Below are 15,035 nucleotides of genomic sequence, written 5' to 3'. Positions count from 1 at the left end.
TTTTTTTTTTTTTTTTTTAACCTGGAATTTACTGTGTTTTCAGTCACACCTTCACCTTAAGTGAGGATGCTGAAGTTTCAGAGTTCCACTGACTTTTACAGATGTATTAATCTCTTGAAGAGCAGAGTTGGGTGTTGTTGGTAATGTTACAGTTTTGTTGAACAAAACAGACATAAGAGCCAAATTTGCATGCAAAGATGATACACTTTAGATATGAGTGAAGAGGTTCTGTCTCCTCTTTAATGTATCTGTATAGCACCAGCTCCAATTGCAACGTGATAGTGGTAACAATACTGATAGGCTAGCTCCAACATTGTTCCCAAAATCATTGGGATAACCAGCTAATACCCCCAGAGAGGCGTGTGGGTCCTCTAGAGTGTRTGGTTCAGACTAGAGTTCATCTGATTATGTCTGGTAAGAGGCTTTTAAAATGAGACATTTGTTGCTGAAACATTCCCCACGTTAATAGGTTTGTGTAGCACAGTGGTGGTGAGAATASGGAGTAGGATGACTTCTCTGGCTCAAGGAGGCATGTGGTAGAGAGGAGAATTTTTGGAGATGATGCAGAGCTTCATGCAACTGCATCATGTTCAGGTAGATTGACTAAAATGTGTAAAAACACAATCTCACAACTATACAAATTTGGGGAATTGGCAAATCGTGGTGCTCAGTACTACAAGTTGCTGATAACTCTCCTTGGCCAGAGGTAGTCACAGAGTACCTGTGTTTCTTCATCCTCTGGTGGCAGCACATAAACAAGCAAAATTTTTTGTTTTGAAGTGCAGTTTGAACCATAGTTTCTTCCTAAAATTCAAGACATTCCCATTCTAGTAAGATKAATTTTGTTTCATTTGGTATACATAGGAAGAAACTACTTCTTTGGTGCTGAGAAGGAATATCAGGAATATTTACATTTGAATAATATTTAACTAGCAATGCTTAATACATTAACAATAAATCTTGGTTAGATTCTAAATTAAGTAGATTTGCATCTGAGTAGGTGAGATGAACAGGAGAGATTTTGTTGAAACATAAACAAGACAGAAATTTGTTCCAAAATAATTTAGCCCAAAGCACGTAAACAGTAATGTTCAATAGTTTCCACCTCCAGAAACAGCTTTATGTGCCTTATTGCCTGCGTCATGCATATTGTTTCTTAGAAAGAAGCTGAAAAAGTTCTGCTTTTTTTGTGGCCTTTTATTTTTTTCAAGCCTTTACGGTCTGCAGAGTGTTGCTGAGCAAATTTCGACAGGTACTACTCCAGTGTTTTTCTGGCCTTTCTAATAGATACGATGAGTGACTAACCCTTGGTGTTTTCAGAGTAATCACTTAGCTAGTAGCTAAGGTGGTCAGGAAGGGATTTTTATTTTATTTTTCTCCCTTTGTGTAACTCTTAGCACACATCACTGAACATATGTCTAGGTATATTGGACCAAGGAGACAAAAGATTTAAGCAGAGTTTATGTTCTTAAGAAATACCACATTACAGCCATTCACAGGGGAATTCTGGATAGCTAAGTCATATTGGGGATTTGTAATTTTGGCTTCCTACTGACTTGCTGTGAGGTGTCTTTAAGTTGAGCAYGGATGTGTAATCAAAGTGTTCAGATACAAAGTGCTTTCCTGTTTTATTGACTCCTGAATTATTTGCTTTGGACAAAGGGAGGATGGCATCACTGCCTGTAAACTGAACCAGGGCTGCCTCTGGTCTGAACTACACATCTGTCTGAAAGCCCTTCTCCTTATCTCCTTGGGAATGGGAGAAGAATTGCTGTGTATTTCTTCACACCAGAGATGTTTGCTTGGGAAGTTCCTCACTGTTTTTCTGTTCTCTCTTTGTGGGRTGGTTTGCAGTGTGCCCTGGAGATGCGAGACTTCCCTTGGGCAGCAGGAGGCACGCATCTAGAGAATGCTGGAGCTGCAGGAGGGAAGTGCCCAGTGCAAAAGCAGCGAGGAGCAAAGAGAAAAAAGGCAAGCAGGCAGCCAGCACTGAGAGAAGAGGGTGGTAGGAAGTGCTTCGACGCTGCCTCTGGCAGCACGTTCCCCAGAGGAACTTGACGAGAGCCCATCTGCGTGTGTGTGAGACTGTGAGCTCAGGATTTCTGTCAATGCATTCCAGTAACCCCAAAGTGAGGAACTCCCCGTCAGGCAACACACAGAGGTAAGGAGAAGAGCCTGCAATCAGCTACTCTGGGTTGGTGCATGTTGCCATCCCTGCTCTGCTGCTGGAYTAGCCCAAGGACTGGTGCCGTGTGACTTCCTGGTCCCTCTCTGTGCTGCCATCAGACCYGCTGAGTGCCTGAGCGGTGGCTGCACAGTGCTGATTGTCCCTATGTTTGCAAGGCTCAGGGTGAGCTGAAGGCTGTAAACCCACAAGGTGTGGATTCTCCATTTCTTGTGCCCTCTTCTCTTCCACCAGCTGCCTAGATAGGCTGTAGGAGAGTAAACATGCTGTATCTTATTTTTTTCCCCTTTCTCCTCTTCTGATTATTTATTTCCCAAGGGGTAGTTGGGCAGCYGAAGATCTTTCTGTACTTCCACACAAACTGCTTTCTCCATATTATTGGTTTGAACAGCCTGGAGAACTGATCAGCTGAGCACTGAGATCCTCTGCATTACCAGTGCAGCAGGTCAGCAATTCTTCTCCACCAATTTGGAAGGGGAAGAATATGGAAGCAGAGCAGTGTCCAGGTATTTAGGATGATTCTGACTGACAGCATTCTTGAGTTTGATTATTTACTCCTAGAGGTCATCTAGAGCTTAGCAGTATTTCAGAGGGAATGCTTCTGAGTCAGATGTCTGTCGAGAGGAGGGAGCAGCTTGTGTGAGTCCCACAATGAGGATGCTAGCAAACACTGCCTGTTGAAAGTGATAGAGATGATGGGAAAACACAATGCAGAAAGTCTGATAGCAATTAGTAAGAGTAAGTGGAGGGTGAGGAGGGAAGGGGTGCCTAACATCTGTAGAACCCAGAGGAGCAAAATATTTCTGGGATAAAATTTGCTGGATGGAAGAGGAATGAAAGACAATGAGTCTCCTTTGGCATATTGAGGAAGCTTCATCTGCCCCATTTTGCAGGAGTGTGCTTGGAAATGGTATCCTTCTCTTTCCTTATTCAGGGGCAGGTTGTAGCTGGTTTAATTGTTTTCACGGTCAGAGGTTTGTGTTTCTCTGGCAGCTCGCCCCAATGTATGACGAATGCTGCAGTAATGCTGGGTTTTCCTTGTGCTCCCTGTAGAACTGGATAGGGAGGTACAAGGGAGGAGGTGTGGGGGGGATCCGCTCTCRTCAGAGCTGCAGCATAGTTGGGGTCCAGGAGAATGGTGAAGTGAACTTTATTGTGCCYTGTTTGTTTACTCTGAGCTTGTCTTGGTGTGAGGTGCTTCTCTGTGCACATAGAAACCGCTGTCTTTATTGACAGAAGCGCCAGAGGTGGGTCCTCTTGTGACAGCAGTTTCTGGGATCTGGCGGGTCTGTGGTTTGCCCTGGTGCCTTCTTGAGCAATGAGATCCCATCTTGGATAATAACCCTTTTGGGGCATGTTCAAAAAAGCACCTACATGACTCTAAGCTTGCAGGCATTTTTTTATTTGTCAGCAATTGTCTTAGCTTGCAAAGGTGACAGTGGTTGTTTCTGCTTCGCTCTAATCCATTCCTACAGGGCTGAATGAACCAGTTGTGTGATTTGTCATTTTTTCCTTTTCTTTTTTTTTTTTTTTTTTCCCAGTAGCCCCAAATCAAAGCAGGAGGTGATGGTCCGCCCCCCTACAGTGATGTCCCCGTCTGGCAACCCTCAGCTGGATTCCAAATTTTCCAACCAAGGCAAACAAGGGGGCTCCACCAGCCAATCCCAGCCCTCTCCCTGTGACCCCAAAAGTGGAGGTCACACTCCCAAAGTGCTCCCTGGCCCGGGTGGGAGTATGGGGCTGAAGAATGGGGCTGGAAATGGTGCCAAGGGGAAGGGGAAGAGAGAGAGGAGCATTTCGGCAGATTCCTTTGAACAGAGGGAAGCTGGGACTCCTAATGATGACCCGGAAATCAAAGGTATGTTTGCTAGGATTCATGTGCAAGTGCAGACAATCAGTCTGAACCCTCTGTGAGCTTGAGAATTGCTATGCAAGTGTTAGTGAAACATTTGTTTGTCTGGGGTTCTGTAAGTTCCAGCCAATGAAGTCTAAAGGTCTTGAAAGCAGGCAAAGAGGAGAGGTTGTCATAGCTGGCATTGGTAAATGTCTTGTTCACGCTTGGTTAGAGCCCAGACCTGACTCTGGTGGGAAAGTTCCTTTGTAACTCTTAAACTCCCCCAGAGTATTTAAAAGTACMAATGCAACCTATTGGTCTCTTGGCCTTTGGCCTTTCAGGAACTGTTCCATTGTAACTGGGGTTTTAAACAATATGCAAGTCTGTTTTGTCAACACAGATACATAACCCGTAGCACCCTGACTGGTAAGGCAAGCCAGAGAGTTGGGATTTCTGTGTTCTGTTCCTGCCTCCAATATTGCCTCCATGCAGGTGTGCAAAACCACAGACTACCTGTTCAGCTGTCCATCTTTGTTGTTCATGTGCTAGGTCACCTAGATAAGGTGGTGGAGCAAAAACAAAAAAAAAAAAGGAAAGATTTGCAGGAGCATTTTCTTGAGGCAGACATATTTATCTTTGTTCCTACATTAAAGTCTAGTTTTCCTGCTTTTCTGTGTGGCTATGTGGTCATTAGAGAATTCAAAGAGATCAGTTCTGGGAACTGCCACTTTCCTTGGAAAGAGACAAGACGAGCTTTTTCCCAGTGTTGCTTGAAGGGCACCATGGTTTTAGAGGAAAGATGTGTGGTGTAGTAGAAGAATTTGTCTTCAGTGTTGCTTGAGGAAGAAGCAGGAAATTCCAGAGCAGGAAAAGCTCTGATCAGTTTCCAGAWTTTTTTTTCCAAAGAGCTCCCAAGATAGTGATTCCCTTCTTTTCTCCTTTGTCCCTTTCCAGACTGCAATTCTGCTGATCATGTGAAGTCCCAGGAGTCTCAGCACACACCACACTCCATGACTCCTTCAAATGCTTCAGCCCCAAGGTCTTCCACACCTTCCCATGGTCTGACTGCCACTTTGGAGCCAGCAAGCGGGCAGAAGACACCATCCAAAGTGGTTTATGTCTTTTCTACTGAGATGGCCAACAAGTAAGTAGGTAGATGCTTGAATGTCTTCTGGGAGCAGGAGTTTGTCCTCATCTTTAAAGAGATTGTCAAGGGCACTTTCTGCATCAAGTAGTGAAAAGTCATTACTTGTTTTGGGGATGCTGAAGGGGCTGGAGTGGAGAATATCCCTACCTTTTTTCCTCTGAGAAGTAATTGTTTACTTCTCTGAGGTGTGGGGATTTTTTTTTTTTTTTGCAAATKCTGGTAGATATTGTTTTGCAATCCATGCAGTGAATAGCAGCCAGGATGGCTGTGAGACCGGAACCCTAAATGCTGGTGTCTTTGTAGATGTAAGCATTTTTCTTTTGCTACTCATCTAGAGTGAAGTATGTGTGGTTAAGTCTTTCTCCCTTTTGCCACCTGAAAGGTAGAAGGGAGGCCAGTTAAGAAAAATAGATTCTTGGCTTCAAATGGATATGTGMATCTGCCTGTCTGTCTTTGCAGGGCTGCAGAAGCTGTGCTGAAGGGACAGGTGGAAACCATTGTGTCCTTTCATATCCAGAACATCTCAAACAGCAAGGCGGAACGAAACACTGTACCCTTGGTAGGGAATATCTGCATGGGGGTGGGAAGGGGAAATGGTAAATGTGCCTCTGTGTGATTCAGAGATGGGTGATTATATACACTRTGAAATAAGTTTTAGGAGGACAGACAGTTGTTGTTCTGACCGTTTGCGAATAACTATCTTGGGTCATCCAAAGAAGACTAAGTCTTGCAGTATGTCCAACCCATTGCCCATGCACAGAAGAAAGGAGTCCCTGCAGTAATGTCTTAAGCACACGTTTATGTCTTAAGCTTATGTCTTAAGCTTATGTCTTAAGCCATGTACGTTTCTACATGGCCAAGAGGCTGCTCTGTAGTTGCTGCATGAAGCCTACCCTTCCCTGCAAATTTTGGGCTGGTGGGGTTGAGACTGAGCATTTTCTTTGCACCACTGCTTATATGACATGGCTGTAAGAAGAGCAAGTGACTGAGTGTGGCTTTTTCTTGCAGAACCCCCAGATCACTGCACTTCGGACTGAACCCAAGCCCCTGCCGCAGCCCCAGCCCCCCGCTGCCCAGGACCAGAACCCACCCCAGAACGCCAAAATGCAGCCGACTCCACCTGTGTCAGCGCCAGTATCCAAACCCACTGGCCCCCCGTGTCCCATAGATCAGGACAGTCCCAGCGTGGAAAGCAAAGTGATGTCTGTGGGCAGCCCTGCCAACTCTACCCCCTTGCAGACAGAAGGATTTGGGCAGAGTTCAACCCCCAATAATCGAGCAGTTAGCCCGGTTTCTCAAGGTAGCAATAGCTCAGCTSCAGATCCCAAAGGTCCTCCCCAGCAGGTGTCTGGAGGGGACCCATCCAGTTTGAGTGAGAACCCTGACGGACTGTCACAGGAGCAGCTGGAGCATCGAGAGCGCTCGTTGCAGACGCTGAGAGACATCCAGCGCATGCTCTTCCCTGATGAGAAGGAGTTTGCRGGAGGGCAAAGTGGGGGGCCACCCCCAAATGCTGGGGTGCTGGATGGTCCCCAAAAGAAACCTGAAGGGCCGATACAGGCTATGATGGCTCAATCCCAAAGTTTAGGCAAAGGGTCGGGGTCTCGGACAGATGGAGGGGCTCCGTTTGGCCCTCAAGGACACAGGGACATGCCTTTTTCCCCAGATGAAATGGGGCCACCACCAATGAACTCCCAGTCAGGAGCCATAGGCCCAGACCACCTGGACCATATGACTCCTGAGCAGGTGGCCTGGCTCAAGCTGCAGCAGGAGTTYTACGAGGAGAAGAGAAGGAAGCAAGAGCAGGTGGTTGTGCAGCAGTGTTCCCTGCAGGACATGATGGTCCACCAGCAYGGGCCTCGTGGGGTGGTCCGAGGTCCTCCCCCTCCCTACCAGATGACCCCTGGTGAGGGCTGGGGACCTGGGGGTCCAGAGCCCTTCCCTGAAGGCATGAACATGTCGCACTCTCTGCCCCCAAGGGGCATGGCCCCTCATCCCAACGTGCCCGGGAGCCAGATGCGCCTGCCTGGTTTTGCAGGAATGATGAACCCTGACATGGAAGGCCCCAATGTCCCAAATCCCGCCTCACGGCCTGGGCTTTCAGGAGTTAATTGGCCAGATGATGTGCCAAAAATCCCAGATGGCCGAAACTTCCCTCCTGGTCAGGGTGTCTTCAGTGGCCCTGGCCGAGGGGAGCGGTTCCCCAATCCACAGGGCCTGCCTGAAGAGCTCTATCAGCAGCAGCTGGCTGAGAAACAGATGGGGCTCCCTCCTGGTCTGAACATGGAAGGCATCAGGCCCGGCATGGAGATCAACAGAATGATGCCCTCACAGAGACACATGGAGCCTGGGAACAACCCTATCTTCCCTCGCATGCCAGTAGAAGGACCGATGAGCCCCTCTAGGGGGGACTTCCCAAAAGGAATACCCCCACAAATGGCTTCTAGCAGGGAGCTGGAATTTGGGATGGGTCCTGGCAGCATGAAGGGGGACATGGGCATGAATGTCAGCATGGGCTCCAACCCACCCCTGGTCCCTCAGAAGCTGAGGGAGGCAGGAGTTGGGCCGGAAGAGATGATGAAGCTGCGCCCCGGCGTCTCGGAGATGCTCTCCTCTCAGCAGAAAATGGTGCCGCTGCCGTTTGGGGAGCACCCGCAGCAGGAGTACGGCATGGGTCCCAGGCCTTTCCTTCCCATGTCTCAGGGCCCAGGAGTCGGTCTCCGCAATCTCAGAGAACAGATGGGGCCTGACCAAAGGACTAACAACCGGCTCAGCCACATGCCGCCACTACCTCTCAATCCCACCAGTAACCCGAACAGCCTCAACACTGCTCCCCCTGCGCAGCGCAGCCTCGGCCGCAAGCCCTTGGATATCTCTGCAGCTGGTCAGGTGCATTCGCCAGGAATCAACCCCCTCAAGTCCCCCACCATGCGCCAGGTCCAGTCCCCCATGATGGGGTCCCCCTCGGGGAACCTCAAGTCCCCTCAGACGCCCTCCCAGCTGGCAGGAATGCTCGCGGGCCCCACTGCTGCAGCTGCTGCTGCCTCCATTAAGTCCCCGCCTGTCTTGGGGTCTGCTGCTGCTTCTCCTGTCCACCTCAAGTCTCCGTCTCTCCCTGCACCTTCTCCTGGATGGACTTCATCTCCAAAGCCTCCCTTGCAGAGCCCTGGGATTCCCCCGAACCATAAGGCGTCTCTAACCATGTCTTCTCCAGCCATGCTGGGGAACGTGGAGTCGGGTAAGTGCCGCCTCTGCTAGCCAGATTTGGTGCTTTGGTTCATGTTGGGTCATCCAGGATGTGCAGCAAGGGGAGGGACAAGGGTTCTTGCAGCAGAACAGGAGCTGGATGGCCCGTTTCCCATTTGAGGGGGCCTGTCCCGAGGATCTGGTGGGTGGCRAGTAGAGGGTGAGGGCTTCTCTTCCCCCTGCTGTAATTTGTGGGTTTGCACTGTACCTCCCATGTATTGAGCTGAGGGCTGGTCACTCAGAGGGCATAAAAGGGAAAGGATGGGGCCAAAAGGTGTGAAAAGATGTGGAGGGTTGMTGGGGAGAAATCTGTCCTTGGAGGGGTCTTTGGCTGTCTTTCCATAGCTCATGTTCATCATAACTCAACAGAGAAGATCCCATTGGTGTTACTAAAGTGCTTTGGTATCAAAGGTTCCTGCAAAGACATGCTGAGCAGTTAACCAGCCATGTACCTAGGTATGGGTTGGTCCTGTCTACCTTTACATTACAGACAGGAAGTTGTGATTCAGTTGTTCAGGTTTTGAGCATTTTGGAGTGATCTTACCACCATTGTATGTAACATTTGGTTATGTGCTGAGCTGTACTGTGCCTGGGACCTCGGGGTTCAKGTGCTCGTACACCTCTGCCCTCACCTTCCCAAAGGTCACCGGCTCTTCAGCCCTGCTTCCATTTCCCCGGGTGGCCTTCCGGCCCGGGAAATYCTCCTGGCTGGGAAAGAGGAGCCCTTTGCCCACGTTGCCCTCTAGTGCTGCTGCGGGTAACAGCGGGGACCGGGACTGGGATGTGTCTGTGGGGTCGGCGGCTCGGGAAGGCACTTAAGTGCTTTAGTCTGTGCCTTACGTAGTGCTTAATGAATGCTTTTACATGCAGCTCTTCCAAAACATGGATCTTTCATCATTGCAGGATTTTTGTATTCCCTATTCTCCTTTCCTTTTTTGGTTGGGAGGGACTGAGAAACGTGCAGTGAATTTTTAGTGAGAGCACAGCTTCGGTTTAGCATCTTTCTTTCACATTGGTCTGGGTGGCATAAAATTCATCAGTGAAGAACAAAGGAGACTGCAAGTGCAGTTAAGTTACCTCTAATTTTGTGAGCGCAAAGGATGGCATTAAGCTAATAGGTGCAGAGAATGCTTCTTTCACTGGAATAAGCAGCTAATATCTCTATATGAAAACATGAAATGAAAAATAAACAGCAAGTTTTACTTGTAACTCCTGATGTAGCTTGTCAGAAATGTGCTCACATGTCTCAGCATACTATCTGCTACAGCTTTCCTTGTGCTGCCTGTGTCTTTTTTGATTATAGATTTTGATTTTTATGGCTAGCTCTCATACCCAAGTCTGTCTTCAGTGTGTGGAAATTGAATACTAAGATTTTCAGACTAAACTAGTAATTCTTCATATTAATTTGTGGAGGCTCAAGATAGTTCTAGATAAAAGTGTTATATAGGATAACAGATGTTGATCAACTTGACCAATAGGCTTATTTTTATGGTTACCTTTCATAGTTATTGAGTGCATTAGTCAAGTAGTCTTGCAATAAAAAAGATTTCTAGGTTTTGAGATATTTCCAGAGGAAAAGAGTTGGATTTAAGGAAAACAGTATGAAGGAGAAAAAATTGAACACTYGTYTCTTTTTCTTTWTTTTTTCCCTAAGGTGGTCCACCTCCTTCCACAGTCAGCCAGTCTGCTCCTGTGACTCTCCCTGGAAATCTTCCCTCTAGCAGTCCTTACACAATGCCTCCAGAGCCAACCCTCTCCCAGAATCCCCTCTCCATTATGATGTCCAGGATGTCCAAATTTGCCATGCCCAGCTCTACACCGCTCTATCATGATGCCATCAAAACTGTGGCCAGCTCGGATGATGACTCCCCTCCAGCACGCTCCCCAAACTTGCCACCTATGAACAGCGTACCAGGTAAGAAAATGMAAAAGAACATAAGATGAAGGTATCAAGCAATGCAGTGAGGATGGATTTATGGAAGCTTCATCAAATGAAGGTAGTGAGATGGGAAAAGACTTGAGGAATATGTTACCATGGGTTGTTTTTGAGGAAGCAATTGCAGTTCTCTGAAATGTAGAGATGGAAATTCTCCTTGAAACTGTTTTTTTTTGTCCAGAAAGTATGCATTCTTCAGAAAGTATCTAACATGGAAAACACTTAATGTATGGGAGAGATTTCCCCTAAGGCAGATTGGAATTATTTTTGTGAATGAAGTCTGCCCAGGGGATTAAGGGTCAGACCTACAATGTGGTATCCAGAGGAAACTGTCTCCCCTGTCTTACAGCAGTGCCATAGAAGCTCCACTGTTTTTGGGGGCTTGTTTGGGGTTTTATTGATGCTGAATCATTTGGTTTTTTCCTGGATTTTGCAGATTGCCTTTTAAATGGAAAAGAGTGTCATAGGGCTTTCTGAAAACATACACYTCTTCATGTAAAGAATGAGTCATGGCAGGTGACCTCAGCCAGGAAGGAGGGAAACAGTCCTGATCCTGACCTAAAATAGTTAAAATGAAATAAAACTTTGCTCTTTTGGGCTGTCTTGTGGGTGACCRTGTTTATGTGAGAAATCTAGTCCCTGTTGACTGCTTAGTTTTTGTGAGTATATGTTTAATACAAAAGTAGGCTGTAGTCCCTCTACCCAATTGAATTAATAGTTGAAAGGGGATGAGTGAATGTTTCAATGAGAGTGGCAAGTGGTAATGAATTCTTGATGAGTTTACCTGTAGTTTTGCAGTGTGTTTCACACTATAATGATCAGAGTGGCTGAATATATCTGAGGAAGCTGGCTAATTGAGTAAGTTCATGATGGTAACTCATTAACCTCATTGATCCCTGCCTCTTAGTCTTGTGAGGGTTACCTGATTTATCACTGCTGAGTTTTGAAAGGAGTTTCGGTCATTTCCCAGTGGACAAGTGTCCATATGCTGATAATCTGTCACAGATATGTTTGTCACTGCCTGTGTCACCCACACTGCTGGGGAGGTAGTAAAGGTATRGTTTGGATTGGGATCTGACTTAGAGAGGAGGCTTTAGTCATTGCTTGATAGGGCAGTGACAAGCTGAGGGAGGCATCTGTTCAGGTGACATGAAATTTCTGGTTGAAATAACACTTTTCAGAGCCATTGCTGATGGTGTTTTCACTAGCACTGTATTTTTTGTGTGTGTGTGCAGACTTGATAACCTTGCAGAAAGCTCTCTGATAGCTTTATTGATTGTTGCTCGCTGTTGTCTAAATGCGATTCCTTATTTCTTCCCTAGGAATGGGCATTAATTCTCAGAATCCTCGAATTTCAGGTCCAAACCCAGTGGGTCCAATGCCAACCCTTAGCCCAATGGGAATGACCCAGCCTCTTTCCCATAACAACCAGATGCCCTCTCCAAATGCTATGGGACCCAATATACCTCCTCATGGGGTCCCCGTGGGACCTGGCCTGATGTCACACAACCCAATGATGGGGCATGGTTCCCAGGAGTCTCCAATGGTACCTCAAGGACGCCTGGGCTTCCCGCAGGGGTTCCCTCCCGTACAGTCCCCTCCACAGCAGGTGCCATTTCCACACAACGGGCCCAGCGGTGGGCAAGGCAACTTTCCRGCGGGAATGGGCTTCCACGGAGAAGGACCTCTGGGGCGTCCCACCAACCTGCCCCAAAGTTCGACAGATCCAGCACTTTGCAAGACTGGAGGCCCTGGCGGTCCAGACTCCTTCACTGTTCTTGGAAACAACATGCCTTCAGTTTTCACTGATCCAGAGCTGCAGGAGGTGATCCGTCCTGGAGCCACRGGAATACCCGAGTTTGACCTGTCCAGGATTATCCCATCGGAGAAGCCCAGCCAGACACTACAGTATTTCCCTCGTGGGGAGGTGCCAGGCCGTAAGCAGCCGCAGGGTCCCGGGCCTGGTTTCTCCCACATGCAGGGGATGATAGGAGAGCAGACCCCACGGATGGGACTAACACTGCCCGGCATGGGGGGCCCTGGGCCGGTGGGAACTCCAGATATCCCTCTTGGGACGGCTCCGTCCATGCCCGGGCACAACCCGATGAGGCCGCCGGCCTTCCTACAGCAGGGCATGATGGGGCCTCACCACCGCATGATGTCACCAGCACAGCCCGCCATGCCCGGCCAGCCCGCGCTCATGAGCAACCCCGTGGCCGCCGTGGGCATGATCCCGGGCAAGGACCGAGCCCCCGCGGGGCTCTACAGCCACCCGGGCCCTGTAGGGTCACCTGGGATGATGATGTCAATGCAGGGCATGATGGGACCCCAACAGAACATCATGATTCCCCCCCAGATGAGGCCCCGAGGTATGGCTGCTGATGTTGGCATGGGAGGATTTAGCCAAGGCCCTGGAAACCCAGGGAACATGATGTTTTAAGCTGCTACCATAAGACTGGATGTTCTGATCCTTGTCAAGATGAGATTCCAAGTCCTGAGGGCTTTTTTGGGAGCTTCAGGAGAACAGTTTGGCCATGCAATAGGTGAAAAGAGACCAGAGGAYGCTTTGGGAAATCTCGAATGTATGGAATTACCTGAAAAAAAAAAATTCATTTTAACAGGTTGTTTTTTTTTTAAGATTTATTTTTTAAAAATTATTTTTGTGGACTTGGGTATCCCGTGACGGCACCTGCTTTGAGAATCTGTAGCTGTATTTTGAGAATTGCCATTTGTCACAAGTTGCACCATTCTCTGTATGTTTACGTCCTTCGGACTGGCTTCTCCCAGGACTTTCGGTTATTTTTGGGGTTTTTTGTGTACTGTACTATATTGTAAAAGGGATTTTAGCAGAGACTTTAGTCTTTGGGGTGAGAGGAGAATGGGATTCTAGGCTGTTTACTTTAGGTGGAGAATCCATCTTCAGAACTTCGGACTATTTTCCTTCAACTCCAATGTATAGAAAAACCAAACTACGACCTCAGAGCAGAGTATTAATGAAAAGCACAAAAAGGAACTTAAGTTCAGTGAGGGGAATCTTTTAAAAGAAATAAATAATAAGTTAAGGACATATTTTTCAAATTATGGCGTGCTGTCCAGCACCTTCTGTCTCTCCCTCCCACTCTTTATTAAATAGGCTTCTCTCTCTCCGTCCCTTTCTGTCTCCTCCTATGGCAGCTGCAATACATTGTGTTATTTTGGGGAGTAAATCTAGGAGAGCCTCTCCTCATGTCGGGACTCTTCCCACTTTTAGGAAGGGGCTGGACTTGGACACTGTTACATCCTACAGTAGTCTCTCTCACTGTTTCCTATTCTCCTTTTCTTAGAAACCCCAAGTGATTTTATTAATGTGGGAGTGGAACAGACACTAAAAGTTATCCAGGATTTTTTTTTTGTGGTTATTTTTTTTTCCTCCCCAGCGTAAAACGTTCTGTGTAACCTCCATTAAATTTGGTACAAAACCACTCGCCAGGGCTGTGGTGTCAGAAAAATAAAATATATTGTTTCTTACAAAAATGAACTGTCTTCTTTATCCAGTCCACTTGTCTCTGTGTACATCAAGCAGCTGGCTGGATGAGTGTTTGCTCTTCTTTATGATCACAGCCAGCCTGGAGGCCATGTGGGGTAAGCTTTGGCAGCTCCCTAAAGTCTGGTCAATAGGCAGCTGCGTGCTCTTTTTGAGGAAATTCTGTTAGCTTAATCCTAAACTGAGCTTGTTTCCCCTTGGAGTGAGGTCTTATTTCAGAACACCCCAGGAATGATAGTTACACRCTTCCTCAATTTGTTGAGGGTCAAGGAACAGATGAAACTTGTCTGCATCACTTCCTCCTGAAGAGTGTTTGCAGCACTCCAAGGTACGTGGGTTGGAGCTCCCCCTGAGCAGTAGTGYCAGTCTGCCGAAGCACTGGGATTGTGTCCCCCTTTGGGGACTTTGGATTGGGTCAGGTCTTTGACTCCCAGTGCTGAGAGCCTGTGATGGTGGGGAACAGATGAACTTTAATAACAAAGGTGAGAGAGAAATTGTCAGTGAGCAGATTTCTATCAAGACAACCCCGCTGAGTAAATTGTTGCTTTGCCACAGTTCTCATCGATTGCTTCCTAATCCCCTGTCTTTTCAAACTGGCCTTTTGAGAGRATTTCTGCAAGAAGGTTTTATGGTCTTTCCTATGAGGAGTGAAAGGCTGGATGACAAAGCATGGATTGGGAGTTGAGCTCTGCTCGTGGAGAATACCAGCAAGAGCCAGATGTGGATCTGTAGGCCGGGTGTGGGCTCTGTGGCTGGCTGTTCTCTGSTCCCCCAGCACTGTATATGGAGTGTGTAATCTGCTCTTCCTTCCTCTTACTGCTACTTGAAATTATTTCAATGAGTAGTTTCCTCAGAGGGCTGGCCATTAATGCAAAAAGTCATGTGGAGAGTGAGTATTTTTAACATGCTTGTGTGTGAGAATTTTTGAGAGTTAACTGATCCTTAACAGGTGGAAAAAGAATTCCTCTTGGTGGCTGGTTCACTAAACTTTTGTTGCTGGTGTTATAAAATGAGTGAAGCCATGCACCTCACGCAAGCCTCAGAGCCTTCTGTTGCCTGCTTCCAAATTCACCTTTGTGCTGTCATGCAAATTTACGATGATTTTGGGTGAGAATTACTCTTTTGACAAAGTGTAGGATGTCTGTTGTGGTGCTTCCCTCTGAC

General features: G+C 47.4%; 2 protein-coding genes across 6 annotated transcripts in view; both read left to right on the top strand.

Moving 5' to 3' along the window:
* LOC130588923 (uncharacterized) overlaps nucleotides 1-2,058 on the top strand; it is a 31,046-nt gene extending 28,988 nt beyond the window's left edge. For all 3 annotated transcript variants that reach the window (XM_057389949.1, XM_057389950.1, XM_057389948.1), the window contains exon 3: nucleotides 1,855-2,058. In XM_057389949.1, coding sequence (XP_057245932.1) covers nucleotides 1,867-2,058 — 192 coding nt within the window. In that variant the 5' untranslated portion in view covers nucleotides 1,855-1,866. The remainder of the gene's footprint in view (nucleotides 1-1,854) is intronic.
* Nucleotides 2,059-2,101: 43 nt separating this feature from the next.
* BCL9 (BCL9 transcription coactivator) lies at nucleotides 2,102-13,855 on the top strand. 3 transcript variants are annotated; one of them, XM_057389946.1, is made up of 7 exons: nucleotides 2,102-2,161; nucleotides 3,727-4,043; nucleotides 4,974-5,163; nucleotides 5,626-5,725; nucleotides 6,175-8,404; nucleotides 10,067-10,327; nucleotides 11,707-13,855. In XM_057389946.1, exons 1-7 carry the CDS (start codon nucleotides 2,109-2,111, stop codon nucleotides 12,786-12,788), a joined length of 4,233 nt encoding a protein of 1,410 aa, XP_057245929.1. In that variant the 5' UTR covers nucleotides 2,102-2,108; the 3' UTR covers nucleotides 12,789-13,855. The 3 variants fall into 3 exon arrangements, with proteins under 3 accessions (XP_057245929.1, XP_057245927.1, XP_057245928.1); XM_057389944.1 differs by having other exon boundaries at nucleotides 11,671-13,855; XM_057389945.1 differs by having other exon boundaries at nucleotides 2,106-2,161; nucleotides 3,730-4,043; nucleotides 11,671-13,855.
* The last annotated feature ends 1,180 nt before the right edge of the window (nucleotides 13,856-15,035 follow it).

Source organism: Malurus melanocephalus, unplaced genomic scaffold (genome assembly GCF_030028575.1).
Source record: "Malurus melanocephalus ecotype Western Australia unplaced genomic scaffold, MMel_1.1 scaffold_21, whole genome shotgun sequence".
Classification (NCBI taxonomy): Eukaryota; Metazoa; Chordata; class Aves; order Passeriformes; family Maluridae; genus Malurus; species Malurus melanocephalus.
Note: the sequence above shows the minus strand (reverse complement) of the source record. Positions and strands in the feature narration are given on the sequence as shown.